We start from the raw sequence: 26,702 nt of genomic DNA, 5'->3' as shown, positions 1-26,702 counted from the left end.
TTTCATAGGACTACTCCTTTGAAAGTTATTTGGAGAATTGCTGACAGAACGACAAGAAACAAGTGCTCCAAATGCAGCAGTAAAACTCTGCAGCCACCAGCTGTAATTCCAGCAGCAGCAGAAACTCCCAACCCCAGCAGTGAGTTGTGTTACAGACTGGGGGCACAGCCAGACCCCTCACACCTCTCCCAGGAGAGCAGGTGACACCATTCAGGTTATCAACTGACAGCACCAAAAACTGCACTAAGACTGAAAAGTCTTAAGTTAAATTGGTTTGGAGCAGCTTTGTCTCCACAGTGATGCTGGACAACCACTTAAAAACAGTTATGCACATTTTTTTTCAGATTTCTGTTCCTTATTTCAGTTTTGCTATAGCTTTTTTCTTCTCTAAATTTAACCCAGCTCATTGTCTGTTCAACTTTCAAGAGATGCAAGAAATTATGCAGGAGCTGGAGAGCTTTAGCTGGCCAGAGACAGCATGAAGCAGCTGTGAAAAGAAAATACAGGGTCAGGAGCAACTTTTTCAGCACAAACAAGAACCCTCACAATGTTCCATCTCCCTTGGAAGCAGATGACCAGGGACATGTAACTCCACAAGAAGTAGAGAAGCAGCACAGAAAGGAGACTCAAAATAAGAGTTTGCTGTTTATCTGTAGGAGACAACCATGAGGAAAAAAAAAAAAAGAAAAAAAAGAAAACCCGGTTGAAGGCCAGCAAATAAAGCCGAGAAAGGAAGAAGACAGAGAGCTCTAAAGCCATCTGCACTGCACGGGTAGAGAAAACTGAGCAAATCAAAGGTCATCACTGGCCTAAGAACAAGTGATCTGAGCTCCACTCTCCACTCCCTCAGCAAGGCAAATTCCAGCAGTGAAAAGCCACCTCAGGCAACCCCGTCAGAGGGAGGAGAAGAGAAAGTGGCAGGGCCGTCGCTGTGTCTCGATAAGCTCGGGAGGAAGCCGAGCTGCACCTCTACAATGGCCAGGAGACCAGAATTAGTCACCGCGGAGGTCCCTGTGGGCGTTGCCCTGGATGACCAGAAAAATGACTCCCAGTGCATTAAACGGGGCTTTTCCCTCATCCTGAGGGGACGAGCCGGGGAAAAACAGCCTAGGAGCATCTCATTCTCCAAAACAAACGCCCGACCCGGCTGCCTCGGGACTCGCCCCGGGCCTGGCACACACCCGGCCGGGGAGGGGCCCAGGGCACCCCCGGCCCCGCCGGCGCTTCGCCCCCGCCCACGGCGCCGCCCCGGCTCCCCCCGGACCCCGGCCCGGCCCCACCTCGGGGCCCTCCCCGCTCCCCCATGCGCCCTCAGCCCCCGCCCGGCCGGGGCCCCGCGCAGACCCCGCTGCCGCCACCAGAGTACCCCCAGCACTACCTCCGCTCCCCGCACCGGGCGGCGCTGCTTTTACGCCTCTTTTGCGACGGCCGGAAAGGAGGCGGTGGCAGCGCGCGCCGGGGGCGGGGCCGGGGCAGTGCGGGGACGGCGCGGGAGCGGCTAAGGTGAAGGAGCGGGGGGAGCGGGGGGGGACCCAAACAGCGAATTCGCGTCGTTGTCACCCCTGCCACCCCCTCAGAGAACCCACAACCTCCCCTTCACCCCCCCCAGCTACCTTTGTCACCCCCCAGCGACCATCCCCCGACCTCTTAGCGACCGCCCGGTGTTTCTGTCACTCCCTATTACCCCCTCCGAGATCCTCTGTCACCCCCTCAGGGACCCCTCTTCATCCCCCTCAGCGACCTTCACCTTCCGATGTCGCTGTCACCACGTCAGAGACCCCCTTGGAAACGGGAGGTCATCCCCTCGGAGATCCCCCATCCTCAGTGACGCCATGGCCTCTCTGTCATCACCGCCTCAGTGGCCCCCCGGTGTCCCCTGACCCCCTCCATGTCACCCCCACCCTACTGCAGCCCCCACCGGGTGCCCTGCAATCCCCACTGCCCTTCGGGACCCCCAGAAACCTCAGCTGTCCTCTCTCCCTCTCCTGACAAATCCCCCTCATCCCCTTTGTGCCTCCCTGTCAGCCCCAGTGATCCCCCCCACCACATCCCCAGTGAACCCCCATCACTTCCAGTAACTCCTCTGCCCCGAGGACCCCACTGAGCTTCTGCCCCTTCATCTCTCTGTCTTCAGCCTCCCGTTTCTCCCCTTTATTCTCTTTTCCTCCTTTCCTAAACCTCCCTCCATCCTGGTTCCTTTTCCCTTCCCTCTCTGATTGCCCCCAGCGCCCCCACTCCCAGAGTGACCTTGCAGTGACTCCAGTTCCAGCTGTCCCCTGGGAATCTCTGGCTCTGCCCCGAGGACTCAGCTCAGGCAAGTGGGATTGGCCAGTGCCGTGACACGGAGCTCCTGGATCAGCCGGAGCACCCAGCCACTGTCACGGTGTGCCGGGTGTCCCAAGCAGGCTTGGGGACATCCTGTGTCACGGTGTCCTGGCACTGTTTGGGTTGGCTCCAGGCCTTGCTGTGTCTTCCCAGCCAGGGAACAGGAACAGGGCCAGAACATGGAGACCCCCTGGAAGCTGCCCTCCAGGACTGAAAGATTTCATGGCAACTTTTTTGGTGTCTGTACTGGGAAAACACCCAAAATGAGTCACCTGTCATTACCCTGCAGCAGGGACAGCAGAGGTGACACATTTCCTACTTCCTGACGTCAGCACTTTGAGGATCAGTGACCTTTACCCGTGGCTTATCAGTAGGACCTAACCTGTGCAGGCTGTTCAGACACAGCCCCATCCAGCCTCTGTTTGTTTAGGAAGGCACAGACAAATTCCTCTGCCCTCCCCTCAGCACTGTCCACTGGACAGTTTGCTGGAGACAAAAGGAAGTGTCCCTAGGTAGTGCTTTATCACTGCCTGTCTGGCTGCAGAGCAGGGAAGAGGCAGGTTGACAACCCAGGGATCATTTGTAATTCAGGAATTTCCCTTTTCCGCACGTAATTCAACCATCTTTGCAGCTTTGTCATTCCAGGTAACATGAACTTCCTGCCCTTGATGGTCTTGCCCACCTTTCATTTTCCTTTGGAGATTCTAGTCCACAAGCTCCAGCCTGGGTAGGGTGTGGCTGCATTCTTGCACTGGAGAAACATTTCCAGAGGGTTAAAATCTCCTTTGCTTTTGAAACTCTTTCTTCACTTGCCCTTGATATTGGAAACAATCTGTCATACTCAAACTGGAGCTTAAAAAAAAAACCCCTTAAAGTGCCTGAAGATCGGAATAGATGTTTAAGAAAATCATGTTGAAGAAAATCATAGTTATATGGAAAATTGAGGCTGGCCATTGCTGTTGTATAATCTGCTTGCAAAGGAGCTTATGAAAAAACGAGTTTGAGTGTATATTTTCCTTCTCCCTGTTGAAAACAATGGGATAGGACAAGGTGTTGATAATAATTTATCTCAGGACCTTGCATCTGGCACATGACAGTTCCTTTCTGCCTCCTGGTGTTTGGAGGTGCCTCTTTCTGTGCCCAGACAGAGCCTGGGAGCTGGCAGGGATGCAGGGCAGCTGCACAGCAGGAAGCTGGGACAGCCTGGAGTACACCCTGCCCTGACTGTGCCCAGGGATTTGCAGAGTGAAGCCTGTGTTGGAGATGTGCAGTCTGCACCAGAACAGTGGGAAAACTGACTTGATTCCACTGTAAAATATTTAATGAGGAGAGAGATGGAGGGAGAAAAGAACTCAGGGTAGATCAGACTGACATAAGAGAATTTAAAGGAGGAGAAAATTATAAAACTCTTTTTAGTGTAAGGAGAGTTAGTGAGAGGGTTTCTGCTGGGAAAGGCAAGAAGGGCAGAGCCCAATTGGTGCCATCAGGATGATCCTCCTGAGGGGCTGCAGATTCCTCCTGAGGGACAGCTCTGATCTCTGCTCTCTGTGAGCGGGGACAGGATACAAGGGAAGGGCTGGTGCTGTGTCAGGGCAGGGTCAGGCTGGAGATCAGGAAAGGTTCTTCCCCCAGAGGGTGCTGGCACTGCCCAGGCTCCCCAGGGAATGGGCACAGGCCCCGAGGCTGCCAGAGCTCCAGGAGTGTTTGGGCAGCGCTGCCAGGGATGCCGAGGGTGGGATTGTTGGGGGGTCTGTGCAGGGCAGGGGTTGGACTGGTGTGACCGTGTTCACAGGGGTCCGAGGATGAGGGAGGAGACGAGGATCTGACTCCATGTTTCAGAAGGCCTGATTTATTATTTTATGGTATATATTATATTAAAACTATACTAAAATAATAGAAGAAATGATTTCATCAGAAGACTGGCTAAGAATAGAAAAAGAAGGAATGAATAACAAAGGCTTGTGTCTCGGACAGAGAGTCCAAGCCAGCTGACTGTGATTGGCCATTAATTAGAAACAACCACGTGAGACCAATCCCAGATGTACCTGTTGCATCCCACAGCAGCAGATAACCATTGGTTACATTTTGTTCCTGAGGCCTCTCAGCTTCTCAAGAGGAAACATCCTAAGGAAAAGATTTTTCATAAGAGATGTCTGTGACAGACTGGATGATCTTTGTGGGTCCCTTCCAGCTCAGGAAATTCCATGATTCCACCAGCCTGCACATACACTCTCAGTAAGAAGCTGTGCCTAAGTAGTGCTCTGTGGTGTGACTGAAGGCGCTCTTTGTGCCAGACCACATGAAAATGATGATAAGTCATGTGCAGGGCTCAGCTCTGGGCTCAGTGACAGCTCAGGGTACAGAGATTCCCAGTCCTAACAGAGTGAGGGCTTCTCTGCTGCCCAGCTTGCCTTGGAGCAGACAGTGCTGATGAGCTGCCTTTATTTTGCATGAAGGGCAGGATGCAGGGAGAAGTTGGGAATAGCTGTTCTGCTTTACTAAGCTTTTCCTAGCCCAGGTAAATCAGTCTGCACAGGCACATAAATACCATCAGCAGGTAGAGAATCTGCATTGTCTGTGACCTTCATCCCCACAGAGCTTCAGCCCCTCTGCATCCCCAAGGCAGTGCCTCAAACCTGTGGGAGGAGAAGTCAGGAGTTATGGAATGTCTGATTAAATGGACAGGCAGGATCCATGGCTGAGGCCAACAGTGGGAGAGTCAACAAGACCAATGCAATGTTCTGCCCTTGGGTCACAACAATCCCATGGAATGCTCCAAGCAGGGGAAGGAGTAGCTGGAAAGCTGGGAAATGATCTGGGAATGCTGGTAACAGTGGCTGGACATGAGCCCAGGTGGGCAAGTAGGCCAGTGGCATCTGGGCTGTCACAGCCATGGTGTGTCCAGGAGGCCCAGCGTGGTTCCCTGTGCTGGCACTGCTGGGGCAGCTCCAGCCCTGGGGACAGCTCTGGGCCCCTCCTGACAAGAGAGACACTGAGGGGCTGGGGTGTGTCCAGGGAAGGGAACTGAGCTGGGGAAGGGTCTGGAGCACTGGGAGCAGCTGAGGGAGCTGGGAAAGGGGCTCAGCTTCAAGAAAAGGAGGCTCAGGGGGGCCCTTCTGGCTCTGCACAACTCCTGACAGGAGGGGGCAGCCAGGGGAGGTCGGGCTCTGTTTCCAGGCAACAAGGGCAAGGACAAGAGGAAATGGCTTCAAACTGCACCAGAGGAAGTTCAGGTTGGATATTGGGAAAAATTTCTTCCTGGAATATGTTGTCCAGCACTGGCACAGGCTGTCCAAGGCAGAGGTGGAGTCACCATCCCTGGAGGGATTTAAAAGCTGTGGATTTGGCACCTGAGGATGTGGTTTAGTGGTGGCCTTGGCAGTGCCAGAGGAATAGTAAGACTTGATGATCTCAGAGGCCTTTTCCAGCTTAAATGGTCCTATGATACTCAGGTTGCTCCAGCCCCTCTCCAGCCATGTATTTAGCATTGCACCAACAGGACATTGGGATGTGTGTCCACAATGAAACGGGAAGTCTCCATGTTCTGTTCCCTTTCTTAGGTGAAAGCCATGGTCTTATGCACTGGTTTTAGTTGCATTCACTTCATCTCTTGAAAGCTCTTCAGTTCAAATTAAATGGTTGTGTAGACAACTCCTAAAATCAAAGAGCCTTAAACACCAGTTTTTCTTCATTTCTACCTCCCCACCACACACAAGCTTCACTCCTTAACCTGCTTGGAATGCAGGAAATACACTGTGGGGCAAGCCAACAGTCAAACCTGTGTCCAGTCAGCAGCACTGACTAACAGAAGGTGCTAAGAAGAATAAACATGGCAAGAGGTACAGAAGAACCTCACATCTTGCTTTTTTTCCTTTATATCTCAGAGTGAGAAAAATGACACGAACGTGGAGCTTCAGCAGAAAAATGACCTTGGATTCCCCTTAAGTGACATGTCCTCTGATGCCCTTTTTCTCAGGTATGTAGAATGTGGTTGGTTGGGTGGTTGGTTGGTTTGTTTGCAGGGGAAAGTATGTTAGCTCAGAAATAAAATTAAGGCACTATGAATATTTAAATGTGAAATGAAAAGTATATTCAGACTGACTGGTTGGAGCTGGGAATTACATACCCAGGAACATAACATTTATAACAGAGAATGTCATGCAAAATCCTCATTTATCTTTCAAAATCCCAATTTGCTCATACTAGAGGTGGGATTGTGAGGTTACAGTCATTACTGCTGGCAGTCTTAAAATCATGATCAGATGGCAAACCTTATATTTAGCTTAAAAATGGGCAAGAGATCAGGCAACTTGAATTCTGTCAATCTGTTCTTATTCACTACATATCCTGTTAGACACCTGTACCTGTCACCAACCAGCTTTCTCACAAGCAGCTGAACCTTCACCTTTACAAGGCTGTAGTTGTCTATTCTGTGCAAGGGTTGTGAAGGTTGACTAGCTCTGATCTCTTGCAAGATTCACCCACTTTTGTTCCAACTTTTTTCTGGCCATGAGACTTTCTAGTCTTGGTGCTTCCTCTTTCTTCCTTTCTCTTCCTCCTTTCTTTCAGCCTCTCCACCCCAGGCCAATGCCCTTCTAAAATCTCTCAATACTTCCTTCTTTCAACATTATTTTGCTTTTCTCACATACAGATCTTTGCCTGGATGCCCCTGGATGTTCACTCTCCATTATTTGCTCTTCACCTTTATCCTTTTTCATCTTCCATTTACAGTCTCCAGTTTTAACCATGTTGAAACGCTTTTTCTCCTCTTCTCTCCAGTGACCATCAGGAAACAGTTTTTCCCTGTGAGGGTGACTGGCACTGGTGATCCCAGGCTCCCCAGAAAGGTTGTGATATCTCCATCCTTGGGGTGTCATCCTGCACTACTGGCTCTGGTGGCCCTGCTTGAGTAGGGGTGTGGGATCTCAGCACATCGTTCCCAATGTCCAGAGATGCCAGGAGAACCCTTGGGGGTCTCGAAAATCCTGGAATGTTGCCAGAAGTGTCTGGTGGCTTGATTTTGATCCATCCACAGAAATAACAAGAGTTTGAGGACAAGAGAATCACTTTAGAGTAAAAGGTGTAAAAGGGACACATTTAGAAAGTGAAATATAGACTTTAAGGTTTTTTGGGTACAGGGGGGTTATGGAGACAAGATGGAGGGATCAGGGCGTGTCTTGTCCTTCTTCTTCCTTCTTCTTGTCCTCCATCTCCTGTGGTGATGTTGGCATTTGGGGATTGGTTTATGGTGAAGGTGCACTTGCCAACATGGGTGAAAAGCATTGGGAAATAAAGGTAAATATTGTGTACGTAGATATTAGTATAAAAAGACATGACCGCCCCGTGGGTGGTCAGAGAGTGCCTGTGACTGCTTGCAGATCAGACCTCTGTTGGGCAGACAGAAAATTTTGTAGATAAGAAATAATAAACAACTTGAAGACCAAAAAGCTGAAGAGTCCAGACTCATCCTTTAAAACACGTGCCACCCAAGAACCACACTACCCGTGTCGGGGCAGAGACAGACAGCCGAACCCGACATAGGGGGATGGCCCAGGTGACTCCCAGAGCTCCTTCCCCACCTCAGCCATTCTGGGAGGCTGAAACAGCTCTGGTTGTGTTTCAAGCTAGTTGCAAATTACTTTGCTTTTGCAGCAAGAGTAGGGAGGAGTCACAGTTCTCTCTGTGTGAGCACACTAGGGTGGCCCTTTGTCTTGGTTTGAAAAGACAGGTGTCTGCTAAGGAAGGCAGAAGCCTCCCCTGAATGGAAAATGTAAACCCCCTCCCTCCAAATTATAATTTTGAAATTAAGGGGGCTCTCAGGCAAAGATAGGGGAGCAGGAATAACAGTTCTTTATTAGGGAAGAAAATAAAAATAAAATTAACAATGCAGTAATACAAAGCAACACGAACAGTGTCAGAACAGGGTCAGGGGTCCTGTGGGTCAGGGAGGTGGCAGCAGCCCCATTCAATGGTGGCTCAGCCCTCCTGCAGTGGCAGGTGTGATTCTGTTGAAGCAGGGATCCTGTAGAAGGGTGTAGTCTTCCTCTGAAGATCCATGGGTGGTGTAGATGGGCCTGGTCTTCCTCTGGGAATGCAGTGGGGAAAAGGCTGCTCCTCTGGGAATGCAGTGGAAAAGGCTGCCTCTGGCCTTCCAGATCTCTGATTCTATCCAGGTAGGAATGCTTGGCTCCTTCCTCTGGGCAGAGCTTCTCCCAGTGGGATGATGGAATTTTATCAATCATGCAGTGACACTCAATGGCCTCATTAACAGCACATACCTCCTGGAGGGAGGATGGGTTGTGGAAGAGATGAAGAAAAACTGCCCAATTAACAGAAGATAACTCCTCCATCAGATAGGAATAGAATACACCCCCCATTTCCAACCTAAGATACCCTTCTTGCTCTTAGAGAACTGGGTTGAGACACAGATTTGCTGTCAGGCTAAGATTTAGGGAAGTGGACAGTGTGAGTACAGAGTCACAATTTCACTGTACTGCAAGTGGATCTTTTCCTCTCACCTGTAAAACAGCAACTGCTGTGAGCAACGCTTGAGTGTGAGGGTTGTGGTTGGTAGCAGTGAACTCAGATAGCTGAGAGGTCGTGAATCCAGGCTCGATGGAGCTCAGCAACCTGCTCTAGTGAAAGATGCCCCTGCCCTGTTAATATCATCTTGTTATTATTGATATTACAAGCCATGGGAAAGTTCTGATTCACTCTCCAGAAAAGAATTGGGTTTATGTTCTCAAAACTCCGTCAGTGGTATCTTCCAAAAGTTAACTTCATAGCATAGAATAAATAGATCTAAACATTACTTCATTTTTTTTAATCTAAACTATGAAGGGTTTTTATATTTTCACTGATATTTCATCCTAAACATTGATAAATTTAAAGAACAAACTAATTTTGAAAAATTGTTGCTGAATGGCAAAGTCATTTTCTGTCCCACTCTGTGAGGTACCTCAGTACAGGTACCTCAGTACAGTGGTCTCTACAGTGCCCAGTCTCCTTGGCAGTACCCAAATCTAGGCAGGATGGGAGATGTGGGGAAATTGAGCTGTTTGCTCAACATTAACACAGTGAGCCCAGGAAACTCCCCCAGTGCTTTGAGAGAGCCCATCAGCATATTATGGAGGGACAACAAAATGAGACTGTGAGACAAAGAGGACTCAGAGTAGAAAATAAAACATATGTGTGTGCAACTAATGGCAGGGTTAGTGGGATTTTGGGATTTTCCTCCCTGTGAGGGTGGTGAGGCTCTAGCACAGGTTGCCCTGAGAAGCTGGGGCTGCCCCATTCTTGGAAGTGTCCGAGGCCAGGTTGGGCAGGGCTTGGAGCAACCTGGGATAGTGGAAGGTGTCCCTGCCATGGCAGAGGGTTGAACAAGATGGAGTTTAAAATCCCTTCCAGCCCTGGGACTCTATAACAGATGTCGAGTCACAGAGTCTGACAGGGAATAATCGAGGGCAGGTATTAAAGTAATTTTGGGTCATTTCCTCCACATGTACCCAGCTAAGTGTTAATAGAAGCTGGAGGCTCCACCACGGCCACCATCAGTTGCAGTGTCAGTGCAGAGACACGTTCTCTGTCAGCTCACTCTACTGACCTGCTGTTGTGACACAAGGCTGAGAAGAAAATGGAGTCACTTATTCACAGTGACCCACTTGACCCTTTTCTGGCAGCAAAAAATCCAAGCCACATAGTAAAATGACAGTACTGGTTTCTAATGATACTCTAAGAATTTCAGAATTAACATTTCCAGATTTAATTCTGCTTATTTATGATTTCTTCTGTGAAGTCAGTGTTCACTTTGGGTTTGCAGGAGGGGAATGAGATATATCAAACTGCTGTATGGGAAGCAGCCTGCCTCAAGGAAAGCAAAACTTCAGAGACCTCATAGTAAAATCCTAGATAACCTTTGAGAATCTCAGTAAACCCTTGAGAACTCAGTAAATTTGAGAATCTCAGTAAATGTTTGAGAACTCTTAGTAAACCTTTGCATTTGGTTCTTCCCAGTGTCTGGAGGCAGAAGTCAGCCCTGGGATGTGGTGGTTCCAGCAAGGCCTCTCGTTCCTGCCCGTGGCACTGGTTGTGTGGTCAGCAGCATCGTTCATCTTTTCCTACATTACTGCAATTGTCCTGCACCACGTTGACCCTTTGGTGCCCTACATCAGGTCAGTGATGTCCACCTGTGACAGAGCACTGAAATGACTGCACTCCTGTGAATTCTTCCCAACTCCAGACTTAAATAGCAGTTCTTACCCAGCAGCTCCAGTTCTAAAGTTACTCTTTAGAGCCATTATAGATGTAGTTATAGGTGATATTAAACTGACAGAGGGGAAATTCAGGTTAAATGTTAGGAAGAAATTCCTTCCCTGTGTGGGTGGTGAATCCTGGCACACTTTGCCCAGAGATACTGTTGCTGTCCCATGCCTGGAAGTGTGCAAGGCCAGGTTGGACTGGGCTTGGAGCAACCTGGGCTAGTGGAAGATGTCCCTGCTTGGAATGAGGTGGTTGAGATGAGCTTTAAGGTCCTTCCCAACCCAACCCATTCTGGGATTTATGTGTTACTCTATTTAAAGGTCTCTGGTTTTGTGCCAAACTCTTAAGCTTTGGCTCTGTGAGCATACCTTTAAAATGATGATGAACTGAGGGTGCCTCACCACATCCCTGGGGTGCTTCACCACATCCCTGCTCAGAGTGAAACCACTTGCTGCCACCAGGTTTGTTGCACCAGAAAATCCATACTAAAATCTACATTGCCAACTTTATTCTGTCAAGGCTGATAGATATAACTCAAGCTTTGCTCTTTCAGTTTTCCATGTTCTTTATTTTTCCAGTTTTAATCCTTTTTATTCACCTTTTATGGCATCAAGATCAATATGAAAGGAACAGTTACTCTGAGCATGATCATTCCCTGCGCCAGGGAGAGCTTGTCTTTACCATGGTGATTTCTACAGCTCTAAAACCAGCACAGCATAGTTTGAGTAATGAAAAATTCAGTGAAAATCATCTGGGAGGCACTTTTTTACATGTCCTTTGTAGACTGAAATAAGTAAAGTTGTGTTGGAAGTATTTTTAACATAAATAATATAGGATATGTTATCACTCCATTTATCTTTTCCAGTGATACAGGGACAATACCGCCTGAAAGATGCTTATTTGGGATCATGTTAAATGTTTCAACCTTCTTGGGTGAGTACAGAAACTGTCCTTGGTGAGCTGCAGGCAGTTCTGGAATGCATCAGCTTTAAATAGTTCACTTCCTTCTCAAGATCATTAAACAGCCCAGAATTCTCACTCAAAAACTAAATACTGAGCAATAAATCTCACTTCTCTTAAGCAATTCAAAGTGTGTGTCAGGGATGTTATCCATTAATTGCCAGTATGGCAATTGCAGATTCCAGAAGGACAAAAAATGCATTCAAAAAAACAAACAGAAAAGTAAAGCAATAAAAATGCAAATTCAAGGCAGTCACCTTACCTGTGCTGCAACAATGGAGGCAGGGAAAACAACCTAATATGGCTTTTAAATGAAATAGATAGAAAAATCTATTAATTTGACTAGTTTGCCATTATATTATTTCAATTTTCATTTCCAGCCTTTCACCTTTCCTATTTCACTGTGCCCTAAAAAAATTCCTGTATTTTAAAAGTTGCCTCTGACCCTCAGCATCTTCCCAGGTAAACAGGGACACTGGTCCCCAGCAGGAATCTTACTGCCTGTGGCTGTCTTTGGCAGGGATGGCCACCATGTACGTCCGGTACAAACAAGTGTCTGCCCTGAGCCCAGAAAAACCCAAGATCCTCAGGCTGAATAAGCTGGGCCTCACACTGGGATGGATGAGCTGCTTTGGACTCTGCATTATTGCAAATTTCCAGGTTTGTGCTCTGCCTGCACTGCTCTGGCCCTGCCAGAGCTGTGTCTGTTCTGAGATACCCGATGTCACACCTGATAAACTGCAGAGTTACAGAAAGCAACTTTCCATGGCAAACTGCTTCTTTGTGACATTCTCTACAGAGAACAGTTAAAAAATATAAGGTTTGACTTTTAATTTGTTATTTATTCCTTATTTGCTTTGGGACTTGTGAGCAGCTGTTCATGACATTTCCAAACATTCATAACCACCAAGCATTGCAGAAGCCACACTTGGATCTCCTTCCAGGCAGGTTGAAAGCCTGAGATCCAGATTGAAAGCCCACAACTGTGGCTCAGGAAAATCAGGTGTCAAGTAGTATAAAAGGTATCAAAAACTTGTTACAACTAGAAGTAAAGCCAACAAAACCACCCAACCCCACAAGCCCAGCTCTGGAAAAACTGCCCTCTTGGGTAGTTCAAGGAACCTCTTGAAGGTTCCTTCAAACCTTCTCAAATTCTTGAAAATTCTGCAACATTAATTTTTCTGATTTTCTCCATCCCAGGTCTCTTCTTTTTTTTTTTCTACCCAATACTTTCCACTCCAAAAAAACCAAATCTGGTATTCTCACTCATCACACCATGAGCAGCTCCCCTTCATTGGCTTTATTTGCCAGGTGATTGTATAATTTCCAGCCTTATCACATTAATTACTTGATGGATTTTGGGGCTCTGTTGTGGTGCCTGTAGCCACCACAGGCTATAGGGTCGCCTCAGGCTCCTGCTGGATTAGGGACAGGGAAAACAAAAGAGGAAAAGCTCTTGGGAAGCTCCACCTTTTCCCTAGCACAGCTCCTCAAGTGCTTTAGCGCCCCCTGTCTTAGAACCTCAGCACTCTCATTCTAGCATTTTTTCTTTTGGAGGCCTCAATCTATTTACTATTTTCTAGAGCCCTCCTCAGAGGTCCCAGCCTCCCATTCTGCACTTCCACACAAGAAGAATCTTCCAGGGTCTGCTCAACTCCGTTATTTCCCTCCACTGCCCTCAAGAAAGGGTTTTTCTACTTTATTTGTATTTCACAACAGTCAAAACCCTGTAGGTGCATGTTAATCTGGTAACAGTTTGTGTCTCGTTTGATCTTGAGCAAAACAAAAGTTGGAAGTGATGCACTTGCGTATTGCCCTGAAATCCACTGGCGATTGAAGACCCCAAAGTGTGAAAATAGAGAATTTCTCTCTGCTGACACCTCCCTGCACAGTACATGATTTTGTAGCACACACCTTTGCAACCTGCTTTTTTCTTAAATAGAAATTCTCACTGTAGATGCAGCACTTAAAATTCGTTTGTGCACAGAAAGTGCACAAGGAAAAGCTTGATCTTAAGAGTTACTCAGTAAGATACACAGAGAACCTCATGTTTTAGGCAGGAAACATCTGCGTGATTGGGGTGCAGGAGGCTGCCAGGCCGTGCCTCGTGCAACAAGTCAGATGACACTTTTTGTTCCCTGTCTCTGGCTCATGTGCTAAGCTGGGCATGAGAGTAAAGGGGTGAGCACACCTGGGTTTTCACACACATATATTTTAATAATAAATTTTTACTTGGGTTGGATTTTTTGGAATATCTTCTGGTTTTAGTTATTTTTGCTATTTGACACTTGGTCCTCCTGGTGGTGTTTTTAAGTATTGCTGCTTGATTGAACCTTGTTCCTTCAGAGTATTCCAAGGTACTAAATTGACAAACAATCTTTATTCAAACCAGAGTTCATTCAGAGAAATGCAAAACCTCATTATTTTTAATCCAAAATTGGGTGCTAGAATCGTGTTGTGTCTGTCCTGTATTATATGATCTTTCATAGATGCACAGGTTCCTGTGGTAGAAATGTTGTCACTCCCACTCCCTGCCCACCTGCAGGGATTCTCTCACCCAATTTCTGTGATATTGTCTGTTTATGAGAAGAGCCCTCACAAATTCCTGTACTGAAGGTGCAGCTGTGACCTGTAACTTCACCACAAGAACTTAACAAAAGCAGAAATTCCAGAGGCTGGCAGGTTCTGGCTTCCAGACATCTTACAATGGTGCTTCCAAAAAAGTCTCCTGAGGACTGGCACAATCCAGAACTGCTTAGCTCAGAATGGGAGGAGGTCACTGAGGGGTGGATGCCAGAGGTTTACAAAAGAAGATGAAACCAGGTTTTCACATGCAGCACTTTCTTTCCGTAGAAATGCATCCTGTACTACATCCACGTGCTGGGAGCCTGCCTGACCTTCGGGGTGGGGTCCATTTACATGCTGGTTCAGACCATCCTGTCCTACCTGATGCAGCCAGAAGTTCACAGCAAAGACATCTTCTGGGCCCGCTTGGCTGTGTTCCTGTGGAGCTGTTCCAGCATCCTGAGCAGTATCCTTTGTCTGGGCACTGGCACCAAAACCCAACAGTCTCCACAGGATTTACACCTACTTGAGCTGAACCACCACCACATGCCACAAGAATCCTTGATTGTACACCCCATAGTGTGCCCTGTTCTGTATTCCAACCTGGGAATTTCAGGGAAAATGGTTAATCCCTTTAATACTTTTAATATTCCCCCCTGGATGTTTAAAAAAAAAAAAAAAAGAGGGACAGTTACTACCCTTTCTCCTCCCCTTTCCTACTGCACACCAGAGACTGAAAACAGGAAAAATAGGAGTTTATCCCCAAGAGGTCTGACTAAATTAAGAAATATGGGGCCAAAGGGAAGTGTGCTTAAAGGATGGGTGGTTTCAATGCGGGGAAAAAACAGGTAAGATATAAAAGTGTGTTCCTGAGGACAAAAATGGTGCAGAGTGTTAGAGTTGAATACAACTGAAAAAGAAGCCCAGAATGTAGCACAAGAGGAAAACAGACCATGTGGAGCAGGGCTGCCTGTGCCAGCTGGGTCTGGAACAGGGATGATGTGCTGGCACTTGCCAGGGAGACAAGTCTGGAGCACATTTCAAGGGTGAGTCAGGGGGGGACTTTGACCTCTGATCTCCTCCTTGCCCATCCTGCAGTTCAAAAGACAAGATATTTCTGACTGGCATTCCCTACCACCTTCCCTCAGCATCAGACTCCATCACCCCCTTTAGCTCTGAATTCCAAGTGCTGGAAGCAGCTGTGGGGTTTAGAGAAAGAGAGAAACACAAAATGGTTTGTGTTGAAGGGACCTTCTAGCGCTGCCCCCTCTCAGTGGGAACCCATTCCCATTTAGCCATATATTTATATAACAAATGTGAGCAAACTCACTCAGAAATAGAGGCCTTTTCCTCTCCCCAATCATTGAAACAGTCAGGAAACTCCACCAGAACAGTTCTCCTGCTCACTACAATGGACTTGGAAACTGGATTTAAAAATTAAACTCAGTTGTTGTGTCAAACAGGACAACAACACCAAACTTCCTGAATTCCAGAGACACAAGTTGCAAAACCCATTGCTTAGACACTGTCTCTCTGCAGCTGTAGCCAGGCCACTGATTTAATCCCCACCAATCCCATGTATTTCCAGGCTGGCAGCCAATACCAACACTAAACCCTATGTCCCATTTCACAAGGTTGGAGCATCTCACTGGGCTCCCATCCCTGCTGCTGCAGGATTATAGAATCTGTAGGAGTCAGAGGAACAGGGACAGTGGGGCACAGGCTTGTTATCCATCATGAAGAACCTTCACCTGCTGAGGGGCCTTGGCAGACAGCAAGGAAATCATCTGAGAAACTTTGAGAATTGTTGTATTTAACAGAAATTTTTGGTATTAGCAAACAAGATTTTCAGCTTTGAATAGGGAGGAACCAAATGGGTGAAACTAAAATATGTTCTATGAACAATATGATCTGCTGCAAGTTATGTTCCTCTTACAGATGCCAAAAGCCCACAAACCTCAGATTTATAGAGGTTTTTGTGCCAATGTAGTCTAACCAAAATTATAGGGAAGTTGTAGAAGTAATGATGTGTACATATATAACAATGAAAGAGAAAGAAAGGGGAAATTATTGTTCTAAATTTACAGCTCATAATGTAATAAGGGAAAGAAAGGGAAAGGGAGAAGTCTGCAGCCTTGGGTTAAATGGTTGTAACAGGTACTGGAAGACAGAAGGAAATGTATTTTGTGTCAGCTCTGGGGTCACAGCAGTGCCCATCCCCTGTGCTGGCACTGCTGGGGCAGCTCCAGTCCTGGGACAGCTCTGGGCCCCTCCTGACAAGAGAGACACTGAGGGGCTGGGGTGTGTCCAGGGAAGGGAACTGAGCTGGGGAAGGGTCTGGAGCACTGGGAGCAGCTGAGGGAGCTGGAAAGGGGCTCAGCTTCAAGAAAAGGAGGCTCAGGGGGGCCCTTCTGGCTCTGCACAACTCCTGACAGGAGGGGGCAGCCAGGGTGGGGTTGTGCTCTGCTGCTGAGGAGCAAGGGCCAGGACAAGAGGAAATGGCCTCAAGCTGTGCCAAGGGAAGTTCAGGTTGGATATTAGGGAAACTTTCTTCCTAGAAGGGGTGGTCAGGCACTGGCACAGGCTGCTCAGGGCAGTGGTGGAGTCACCATCTCTGGAGAAATTTAAAAGGCATGTGGATGTGGCACTTGGGGGCATGGGTTTGTGGTGGCCTTGGCCTTGGGAAAAATTGGACTCAACCTCAGAGGTCTTTTCCAACCTAAACAATTCTCTGAATCTATGAAAATACTGCTGGTCCTGTGGTGGAGTGTAACAGCAGAACTGCCAGCCCAGAGCAAGGCAGTTGATGACCCCCTGTACTGGGGGGCGGGGGGGAATGGGAACCAGTTATTTTTATATCACAGTGATTAAATTCTTCCCACTGCAGCAGGAACTCCTGCAGATAACAAACAGCTCCTAAAGCTGCCCAGTTCAATTAAGCAGAAAATTTGGTTTCTTTGGTCCAATCAGTAACCAGAGCTCCTAAACCACTCACATCCATTTTTAAATAAGCTTTGGAAGTCTAGGTTCTTAAGGCCATGTTTGTGCTAGGAAGTCCCGCCTTGTTCACCACCAAAATTAATTTTTAACATCAGGAGGCTCTTCATGTTTAATCTCATTAACCACTGAAGAATTTAATATCTTAATCCTACGAAAATCAGGTTGTCTATAAATTAATGATCTGAGTTTTATTTGTTGTATAGCAAGAGCACTTTTTTGGGTACCTTCCCTCTCTAAGATGTTGAAGAAGGGACATCAAACACTCCAGAAAGATCCAGGTCTTGGATTAAATGGGGGATCATTGTCACATGGGGTGAAATCCAAAGCACTTCTCAAACCTTGACTAAGAGGGAAATAGAAAAGCCAAAAACCCTCTTTGCTGCAGGTGATACAGAATTCCGACCTGTGGCCCACAGCAAGAATGAAAGGTAGTTGAGACATTGACAAGGCATCAGAGGAAGAGATCTAGACTCTTGTTATGGTGGGAAATACCAGTAAAATGCTAAGTGTGCACATCTGATCATAGCTTAAACACTTCCATGAGAGTGCTGTGTTTGATCAGAGGAATAATGAGAGGCAGCACACAGAGAACAGAAATAATGGGTTTAGGTTCAAATTAACTTTTTCACGTGACAATAACCAGTGGGTTGGGACAAGCTACAGGTTGAAGGGCACAATATGAACAGTCCTTGGCACCATTACTGCTCCTCAGGCTGAGATCTCATAGCCTCAGCTCAACGCAGTCTGCAAGTTCCATGTTCCTCATTCTTGGCTTTGAATCTTCCTTAACCTCTTCCCTCAGTGTTTGTGTCCTCAGTTGTGTTGTACAGTGGCTTGTATGGACAGAATCTGGTGCAGAAGCTGCACTGGGACCCCCAGGAAAGAGTAAGTGATTGGGGGGGGGGGGGGAATAGAGACCAAATCCAGCTGGATTTGGAGGGACAGGTGGGAACTTCCTGCAGTTCACAACACAGACTGGAGTGGGAGAGGAGAGAGCTGTGCCAGCAGAACCAGCCAGCAGCTCCTTGGAATTGTGGGATCCCAACTGGGGCGGGTTGGGAGGGACCTTAAAGCCCATCCAGTTCCATCCCCTGCCATGGGCAGGGACATCTCCCACTATCCCAGGTTGCTCCAAGCCCTGTCCAACCTGGCCTTGGACTTCCAAGGAGGGAGTATGCACAGCTGCTCTGGGCAAGCTGTGCCAGCACTTGTTGAAGTTCTGATTGCACAAAACTGTTGGATCTTCAAGTGTAACTCTAAATTAATCCCTCCTGCATCTTGAGGAGGGCCTTGAACCTCCCTGCTGTTTGTTAGTTGAGCTCTGGAGTGAGCTTCAGGTTTTGCAGGTGCGTATTAAGAGTGGGCATCATCCCAGTTGAAGCAGGTGTTTTCCTGGTCATTTTCATTCTTCAGTACTTCATTCTTGGAGATTCCAGATACAATAAGGGATTTTGGTGTCCAGTGGGAATAGTTCTGGATGCAGGATCTCACATGGGATGTCACAAGTCACAAGCCATCCTTGTGCCACTGCAGGCTCCAGAGCAGTTTTCACACAGATTTTTTCCCCTCTGTAACGTAGGGCTACACCCCCCACATCATCAGCACCGTCTCCGAGTGGTCACTGGCATTCTCCTTCCTCAGCTTCTTCCTCACCTACATCCGTGACTTCCAGGTAAAATGAAGTTAACATTCTTTGTTTCTGAATAACCCAGTGTGGTGCTGCAGGGCAGCCTTAGATTTTATGGGATCATGGAATCGTTTTAGTTGGAGAAGACCTTTAAGGTGACGGAGTCCAGCCATTAACCTGGCATGGATCAGTCACCAGGGCTGGAGACCCATGAGCAGCTCTAAGTTACCCCCATAGAGTCTGTCCCTGCTGTGTTACCACAGCTCCAGCATCAGGCTGGCTTTAACTGGCCCTGCCTGACTTAACTTCCAGGCCTGTCACAGCCACAGGGGCCTTTTCCTCCAGGACAAGGCAAATGATGGAGCCAGTCCAGAGCACAGCTAGGAGGCAGGCACATGGTTCTGAGCTGATCTGTTGGTGTTTACAAAAATCTTTGGTGTTTCCTCTGGCCACTGAACTTCCCAGTGCCAACGCAGTGAGGGAGCCACTCACAGGGACCTCCTTTGCTTTTCCTCCACAGAAAATCTCCCTGCAAGCCGTGGTCAGCCTGCAGGGCCAGACCCTGCACGAGAGCCCAGGGAGCTTCAAGGCAGAAGAGCAGGCACTGCTCATAGCAGGGAGCATCTGATGGATGGAGAGAACTCAGGAATTTAATAGCAATAACAGCTGTTATTTCTAAACATTTATTTTATATAAAAAATGTATGAAGCGATTGTCTTGTACTTGACATCAAGGGCTTTGCACAGTTTTGCAAATGTTACCAGTACTGTGAATGAGTCTGTAACATTTCTACATTTTCCAATGTCATGAAGGATTAAATGAAGGTTATTAATGAGTTGTGTCTCTTCGTCTCTTCCTCCACACCCAGTTTGACCTCCCTCACCCTCCTCTCTCCAGTGCTCCTCAGGCCAAATCCTTTTGGATGCCTCCACCCTCACCTCTGCTCCCCTTGGGCCCAGAGGGCTGATCCATGCCCTGTAGTTTGGGCCAGATGGAATGGACCCCAAAGCCACCCCATCCTTTGAGCAGCCCATAGGGAAAAACCTCTTCACAGCACAGCCTGCTCTGGAGGTCAAGAGGCAGCTGAGCAGCTCCCTCCTGCTGGAAGGGCAGCCCTGTGCTGGCTCTGGAGAGGAGTGACAGGGAGCAGCAGGAACCACACAGCCATGGAATCCCAGAAGGGTTTGGCTCAGAAGGAACTTTAAAGCCCATCCCATTCCATCCCCTGCCACTTGCAAAGACACCTTCTACTGGACCAGCTTGTTCCAGGCCCTGTCCAACCTGGCCTTCCTTCCCTCCCTCTCCCTGGGAGCTGTTGGAGCTGACAGGCAGGTTGACCCAGGAATTCTCATGCCAAGCATCCCTGTTACACAGGCGGAAAGTTGGCCAAGGCAGCCCACGTCCTGTTCCCACTGAGCCAAGAGCTGTCCCTTAAACACCCCAGAGCGCGACCCCTGTCCTCGTGTTCTCGACATCCCTGGTGCTCCCTGAGAGCCTCCAACCTAAGCCAGCTGCTCCTTCCTCCAGCTGCTTCCAGCAGCTCCCAGGGTGCTGACAGTCCTTATCCCAGCCCTGTGGAGTGGAGTGTCTGTGTGCTCCAGAGGCCGAGCTCTATGAGCCTCTAAGTGCCAGACACACCAGCTGCTTCTAGGGTCAATCCATAGGGACAACCTCCCACACTCATGCCCAGGGCCAAGTCAGAAGCCTTAAAAACAAATATCTCTAATTCTACCAAAGTACAGCAGACTTAGGGGATATTTGATTGCACACAGACCTACCAAGTACCTCCACAGCTGCCTCTGAGCCCTGCTTGGCAGGAATAGCTCAGTTCCCTTCCCAAGTTACTGCTCAAGGCTTGTACATGAGTTCCAGCACATTCCCTCCCACTCCAGAATTCCTTACTTTGACATCTTCCCTTCCTGGAGAAGCAGACAAAAGCACATGGAGAGAAATTAATCTAAGCTGGAGGCCTTCCGGAAACCCCAGTTTTCCCTGAGTAGCTTCTTTCTTCCAGATTTAAATGGGATGTCTCCATCCTTGTTACTGCACCTTCAGCCTGGTTCAGCCAGAGTTCAGAAAATCCACAGAGTGGAAACAACATTTTGGGGCCAAAAGATGCCATACTACTGAGGGCAGTGGGGTAAGAGGACAGGTGGATGTGATTCCCATGGAGTCACAGAGAACCCTGGGCTCAATGGCCTGGGAAGGTTTCTCAAGTATTCTATTTTACCTGCTGATGAATCCTTAGGGATCCCAGCCACCCTGGAGAGCTGCACACTTGGCACACACTTCCTAAGCAGGGAATAGGTCAAGCCCAGTTCCTGATTAACTGCTCCAATGTAGAAATGTGATGTTTCAGCGGAGAGAATCCTTTGCCTCCCCCAAGGCTCATTAGACAAACGGTTTAAGCAAGAGATGGTGCCAACAGTGATGGGATCCCTGTGGAGAAGGAGAGAGAGAGCTCTTTGCCTGATATGATGGGAAGAGAAGAAAAAACCCCAATTGATGCATTCATGTAGCTCTCAAGGAGGCTCTAGAAGGCATCTGCCTGCTCACAGGGCTTTCCTCACCTTCCATTCACTGCTTTCTCCATGGATCCCTGTGAAACACAGAGAGGTTGATCCTGACAACAGACATCCCAGAAGCAATTCCTGCCCAGAGAGCAGGAATTTCTCTGTAACTTAATGTCACTGTGATGAGCCAGCCAGGGCAGACTGAGGTTTAGGTTGGACAATAGGAAAAATTTCATCCCCAAAAGGGTTGTCCAGTCCTGGCACAGCTGCCCATGACCAGTGGTGGAGTCACCAGTCCTGGAGGGATTTAAAAAAACCATGTGCATGTGGCACTTGGGGGACATGATTAATGGTGGCCTTGGCAGTGCTGGGGAAAATTTGACTCCATGACCTCAAAGGGCTTTTTCAACCTCAAAGATTATGATTTTACTGCCCAAACCACTACATTCCTGGGTTTACAGGTAAAGCCCCCAAACCTCCCTCACTGCTCCCCTATCAGCCCAGCACTACGTGCTGGGATTCCTGCTCAGCTGCAGATCCATGGAAATTCAGCCTCAGAGCATCCAACTCTTCTCTGTTTAACAACAACAACAACATTGAGGGGCCTCCTCAATGCCAGCAAAACCCTTTTCCTGCTGTCTCACCCTTTGCCAAGAGACGAATGAGCAGCAACGAGGAGCAGCTCCCTGCTCCCAGCTGCTCCAGAATTACACACTCCCAGTGAATCCCTCCCTGCCTTTTTCCCTTTCTCTGCAGTCCCAGCAACAGTCATGACCCAGGGTCTAGGTTGGGTCCCACCTCCCATAGAATCATCATGGTTGAAAAAGACCTTCAAGATCATCCATCCAAGTCCATCCCATACTGCCACTGTAGCCCCATAACACCTAAATCACATCACCCAGCAAGATCCAGACACCCTTTAAACAAGTCCAGAGATGGTGCCTCCACCAACTTCCTGGGCAGTCCCTTCCAATGCCTGACCAGCCCAGCACTGACCAGACTGATAGGGTCCATTAAAACACCTGAATTGCCCTGACCAGCCCCCTGGGACCTCCTCACACACTCATGGCCCATGAGCTCCACATAAGCCCAAGCCTGAGCATCCAGCCCTGGCCTGGGCTGTTGTGGGTGGCCCTGGTTCAGCTCTGCCCAGGGATTCATTCTGTGGACAGTCCTCAGATCTTGATTAATAGAATCTCAAGATGGTTTGGGTGGGAAGGGACATTAAAGATCATCTCATTCCCCCACTGTGTCATGGGCAGGGCACCTTCCACTATTCCAGGTTGCTCCAAGTCCTGTCCAACCTGGCCTTGGACACTTTCAGGCATGGGGCAGTCACAGCTTCTCTGGGCAGCCTGGGTCAGGGCCTCCCCACCTTCACAGGGAACAATTCCTTCCCAATATCCCATCTAACCCTGCCCTCTGGCAGTGGGAAGCCATTCCCCCTTGTCCCCTCCCTTTATGCCTTGTCCCAAGTCCCTCTCCAGCTCTCCTGGAGCCCCTTTAGGCCCTAGAAGGGGCTCTAAGGTCTCCCTGGAACCTTCTCTTCCCCTGGAGCATCTCTCTCCAGGTGAACACACCCAGCTCTCCCAGCCTGACTCCAGAGCAGAGGGACTCCAGCCCTCTGAGCATCTCCATGGCCTCCTCTGAACTTGCTCCAGCAGCTCCACATCCTTCTGCTGCTGTTGGGTCCCAGGGCTGGAGGCAGCTCTGCAGGTGGGGTCTCACATGAGTGGGGCAGAGGGGCAGAACCTCCCTCCCCTACTGCCCCCCCGGGGGACCAGCCCAGGGCTTGGGGGGTTTCTGGGCTGAGGCATATCCAGGTCTCACCCACCCACACCCCCAAGTCATTCTCCCATGCTCCATCTGCTCAATCCCAGCCTGGATCCATCCCAGGGTCATCCTGACCCAGCTGCAGCACCTGCAATTTGGCCTTATTAAACCTCTTGAGTTTCCCATGGGCCACTTCTGAGCTTGTCCAGGTCCCTCTCAATGACTCTCTCCCTCAGGGGTGTCCCAGCCCACTCAGCTCAGTGTCACCTACAAACCTGCTCGGGATGTCCTAGATCCCTTTATTTGTCATTAATGAAGATATTACATAATGCTGGTCCCAGTACGGACCCCTGAGGAACATTACTGATCCCAGTACAGATCCATGAGGGACACCACTGTCATTAATGTCCACTGGGACTCTGAGCCATTGACCAAAACCGCCTGGATGTGACCATCAACCAGTTCCTTATCCACCTGGCAGTCCACCTGTTAAATCCATCTCTCCAATGTAGAGGATACTGGGGGAGAACCACATCAAATGATTACAGAAGTCTAGATAAATGACATCTGTCAGCTTTCCCTCATCACTGATGGAGTCACTCCTGTTGAGCTTCTCATCCGCCAGTACCCCAGGTCTTTCTGTTCAGGGCTGGTCCATTCATCCCCCAGCCTGGAGTTGTGCTGGGGTCACCCCAACCCAGAGATAGGATCTCATCCTTGGCCTTGTTGAACTTCATGAGTTTCACATGATCCCACCCCTCCAACCCATCCAGCTCCCTCTGGATGCCCCATCCCTTTCCTCCAGTGTGTGACCCCACCAAACATCTCACTGTCAGCACCATGCTGAGGGTGCCTCAATCCCACTTGTCCATGTCACTGACAAAGACAGCACTGGTCCCAGCACAGACCCTTGGGGCACCACTTGCCACTGGTCTCCACTCAGACATACTTGTCTACAGCTGTAGACCACAACGCTTTGAGTGCCACCATCCAGCCAATTCCTTATCCAGTGAGTGTTCCACCCATCAGATCCATGTCTCTCCAGTTTTGAGACAAGGCTGTCCTGCAGGACAGTGTCAAGTACTTTGCACACTCCAGGTAGATGATGTCAGCTGCTCTGCCCTCACCTATCAGCACTGTCACCTTGTCATAGAAGGCCACCACATTTGTCAGGCACAATTTGTCTTCAGAGAAGCCGTGTTGGTTGTCACCAATCACCTTTTATTTTCCACGTGCCTTAGCACAGTTTCCAGATGGATCTTCTCCATGATCTTGCCGGACACCAGTGTGACTGATTGGCCTGTAGCATACTGCATCCGCCTTCTCTTTTGAAAAACAGGATCAAATTTTCCTTTTTCCTGTCAGTGGGAACTTCACTGAACTGCCACAACTTCTCAAATGTGATGGAGAGTGGCTTAGGAACTTCCTCTGCCAGTTCCCCCAAGATCCATAGACACATCTCATCAGATCCCACAGACCTGTGTACCTTCATATTCCTTAAGTACTCCTTTACTGGAGTATTTAAGATACTCCAGTAGAAGATACTTTATCTTCTCAAGCCGAGACAAAGGAACAGAGCTGGTGAAGAGTATGGAGCACAAGTCCTCTTAGGAATGGATGAGAGAGCTGGGGGGCTCAGCCTGGAGAAAAGGAGGCTCAGGGGGGACCTTGTGGCTCTGCACAACTCCCTGACAGGAGGGGGCAGCCAGAGGAGGTCAGGCTCTGCTCCCAAGGAACAGGGACAGGAAAAGAGGAAACGGCTTCAAGTTGTACCAGGAAAGTCTCAGGTTGGACATCAGGTTGGACATCCCCTTCTTCCTGGAAGGGGTGATCAGGCATTGAAGGGTCTTCCCAGGGAGATGATGCAGTTGCCACCCCTGGAGGTGTCCAAGGAATGCCTGAATGTAGCACTCAGTGCTCTGGGCTCAGTGGCAAGGTAGGTGTTGGTCACAGGTTGGACTCGATGACACAGGTTTGACTTGATGACTTTGGAGGGCTTTTCCAACCTTAAAGGTTCTGGAATTCTGTGGATGGTTCTTCCTTCTCCCAGTCCCTGCCTTTGCCCCTGCAACTCAGGCGGTGTGACTGGGTCACTTCCTAGAGAAGACTAAGGTACAAACACTGAGAACCTCAGAACTTCTCCATGTCCTGGGAAAGCAGGTGTCCCGTTTCTTTCTGGAGAGTGCCCACATTTCCACATTTTCCCCAGTCTTCCTTTAATCACCAATGTACCTATAGAAGCTTTTCGGTTGCCCTTGATGTCCCTGGACAGACTTAACTCTACCAGGGCTTCAGGTTTCCTAACCTGATCCCTGGCTGCTAAGACAATCCCTCTGTATTCCTCCTAGACTGTCTGTCTTTGCTTCCACACTCTTTGAGTTTGTCCAGGAGCTCCTTGTTCACCCTTACAGGCCTCCTGGAGTTTTTGTTCAAATTCCTCATGCTCGGGACGCGTCACTCCTGAGCTTGGACGTGATCCTTAAATACAAACAAGCTCTCCTGGGCCCCTCTTCCCTCCAGGGCTTTATCCCATGAGACTCAATGAAGGAGGTCCCTGAAGAGGCATCCTGAGTCCCAGGGCTCACTGTGCCCTCCTTGTTGCCCTGAGGATCCTGAATCCACCATTCCATGTTCGCTCAGCCCAGGCTGCCCTTGAGCTTCTCATTTCCTACCAGGTCATCCTTGTTGGTGAGCATAAGGTCCAGCACAGCTCCTCTCCTTCCTGGCTCCTCTCTCACCTGGAGTTTATCCTCAACATTCCTGAACCTCCTGGATCAATTATGCTCTGCTGTGTTGTGAATGTGACACTGCTATTGTCTGTCCAGAGCTTGATCTGATGGGTGTTCCTGGTACAGCTCCCTAAAAGCCACCCCCAGTTGGCTTCCTGGGCTGCACCTGGCAATGCCCAGATCATGGTCAGTGCTGGGCTTGGCTACTTCAGGTTTATGGTTGGACTTGATGATCATGAGAGCCTTTTCCAATCTAAATGATCCAATGATTCTATGTCTAGGACAGACTTCGGTGAAGGTTTGTGCCTCACATAGAAATTCTGGGGCTGTGGTGGGTCTCCAGTACAGGAGACAGGCACAGGGATAGTTCTGGCCAGGGACTCCAAGGCACCAGGTTTGGCTGATGTTGGCAACTTGCCCAGCACCATCTTCACTTCCTGATCTGTTCTGTCCAGCACTCACTGCCACCTCTGCTCTTTGGACTCTGAAATTCCTAAATGGTCTTCCACTGATTCTTGCCAGGAATTTGCTTGAAGTTGTAATTTATATCCTAAATCCATGGATTTCATATGTACTTAACACAGCAATCCCAGTGTGTAACACTTTCCTGCCAGACTGGGCTGCACTCAGGGATGGCTACCAGTCACCTTCACTCCTGGGGTGACAGCCAGCACTTCCAGAACTCTTGTTCTTGTCACAGACTCTTCATAAATCGTGGGAGTTCATGGATTAACAGGGCAGCAAAATTCCAATCCATGCTGCAGATGGTGAGTCTGGGTGAGAAGCAGCTCCAACAGCCTCAAGGTCTTTGGCTGTCAGAAGCCCCCTTTGCTCCTCTTGGCACAACTTTCCCCCGCTGGAACATCAAGAGGCTTCTCTTGGCTCTCAGTGATCCCTGCAAACTTGCACTGGTGCTGTTCCAAGGAAGATCACTCTCTTCCATACTGGGTT

The 26,702-nt window shown here is 48.8% G+C and overlaps 2 protein-coding genes across 2 annotated transcripts in view; one reads left to right on the top strand and one right to left on the bottom strand.

The window, feature by feature from the left end:
- The window catches only part of CEPT1 (choline/ethanolamine phosphotransferase 1), a 32,424-nt gene extending 31,012 nt beyond the window's left edge, over positions 1–1,412 (bottom strand). The window contains exon 1 of the mRNA XM_036398298.2: positions 1,379–1,412. The gene's annotated coding sequence lies outside the window, so the exon portion shown is untranslated. The remainder of the gene's footprint in view (positions 1–1,378) is intronic.
- A 54-nt stretch (positions 1,413–1,466) lies between these two features.
- Positions 1,467–19,571, top strand: DRAM2 (DNA damage regulated autophagy modulator 2). Its single transcript, XM_036398299.2, has 9 exons — positions 1,467–1,503; positions 6,210–6,301; positions 10,339–10,496; positions 11,450–11,517; positions 12,065–12,204; positions 14,398–14,575; positions 17,912–17,994; positions 18,689–18,781; positions 19,257–19,571. The coding sequence occupies exons 3-9, from the start codon at positions 10,366–10,368 to the stop codon at positions 19,362–19,364; spliced, it is 801 nt and encodes a 266-aa protein (XP_036254192.1). The 5' UTR covers positions 1,467–1,503; positions 6,210–6,301; positions 10,339–10,365; the 3' UTR covers positions 19,365–19,571.
- Positions 19,572–26,702: the final 7,131 nt, after the last annotated feature.

Source organism: Molothrus ater, chromosome 25 (assembly GCF_012460135.2).
Source record: "Molothrus ater isolate BHLD 08-10-18 breed brown headed cowbird chromosome 25, BPBGC_Mater_1.1, whole genome shotgun sequence".
In the NCBI taxonomy this organism is placed as follows: domain Eukaryota; kingdom Metazoa; phylum Chordata; class Aves; order Passeriformes; family Icteridae; genus Molothrus; species Molothrus ater.
This window is presented reverse-complemented; position numbering and strand designations above follow the sequence as displayed.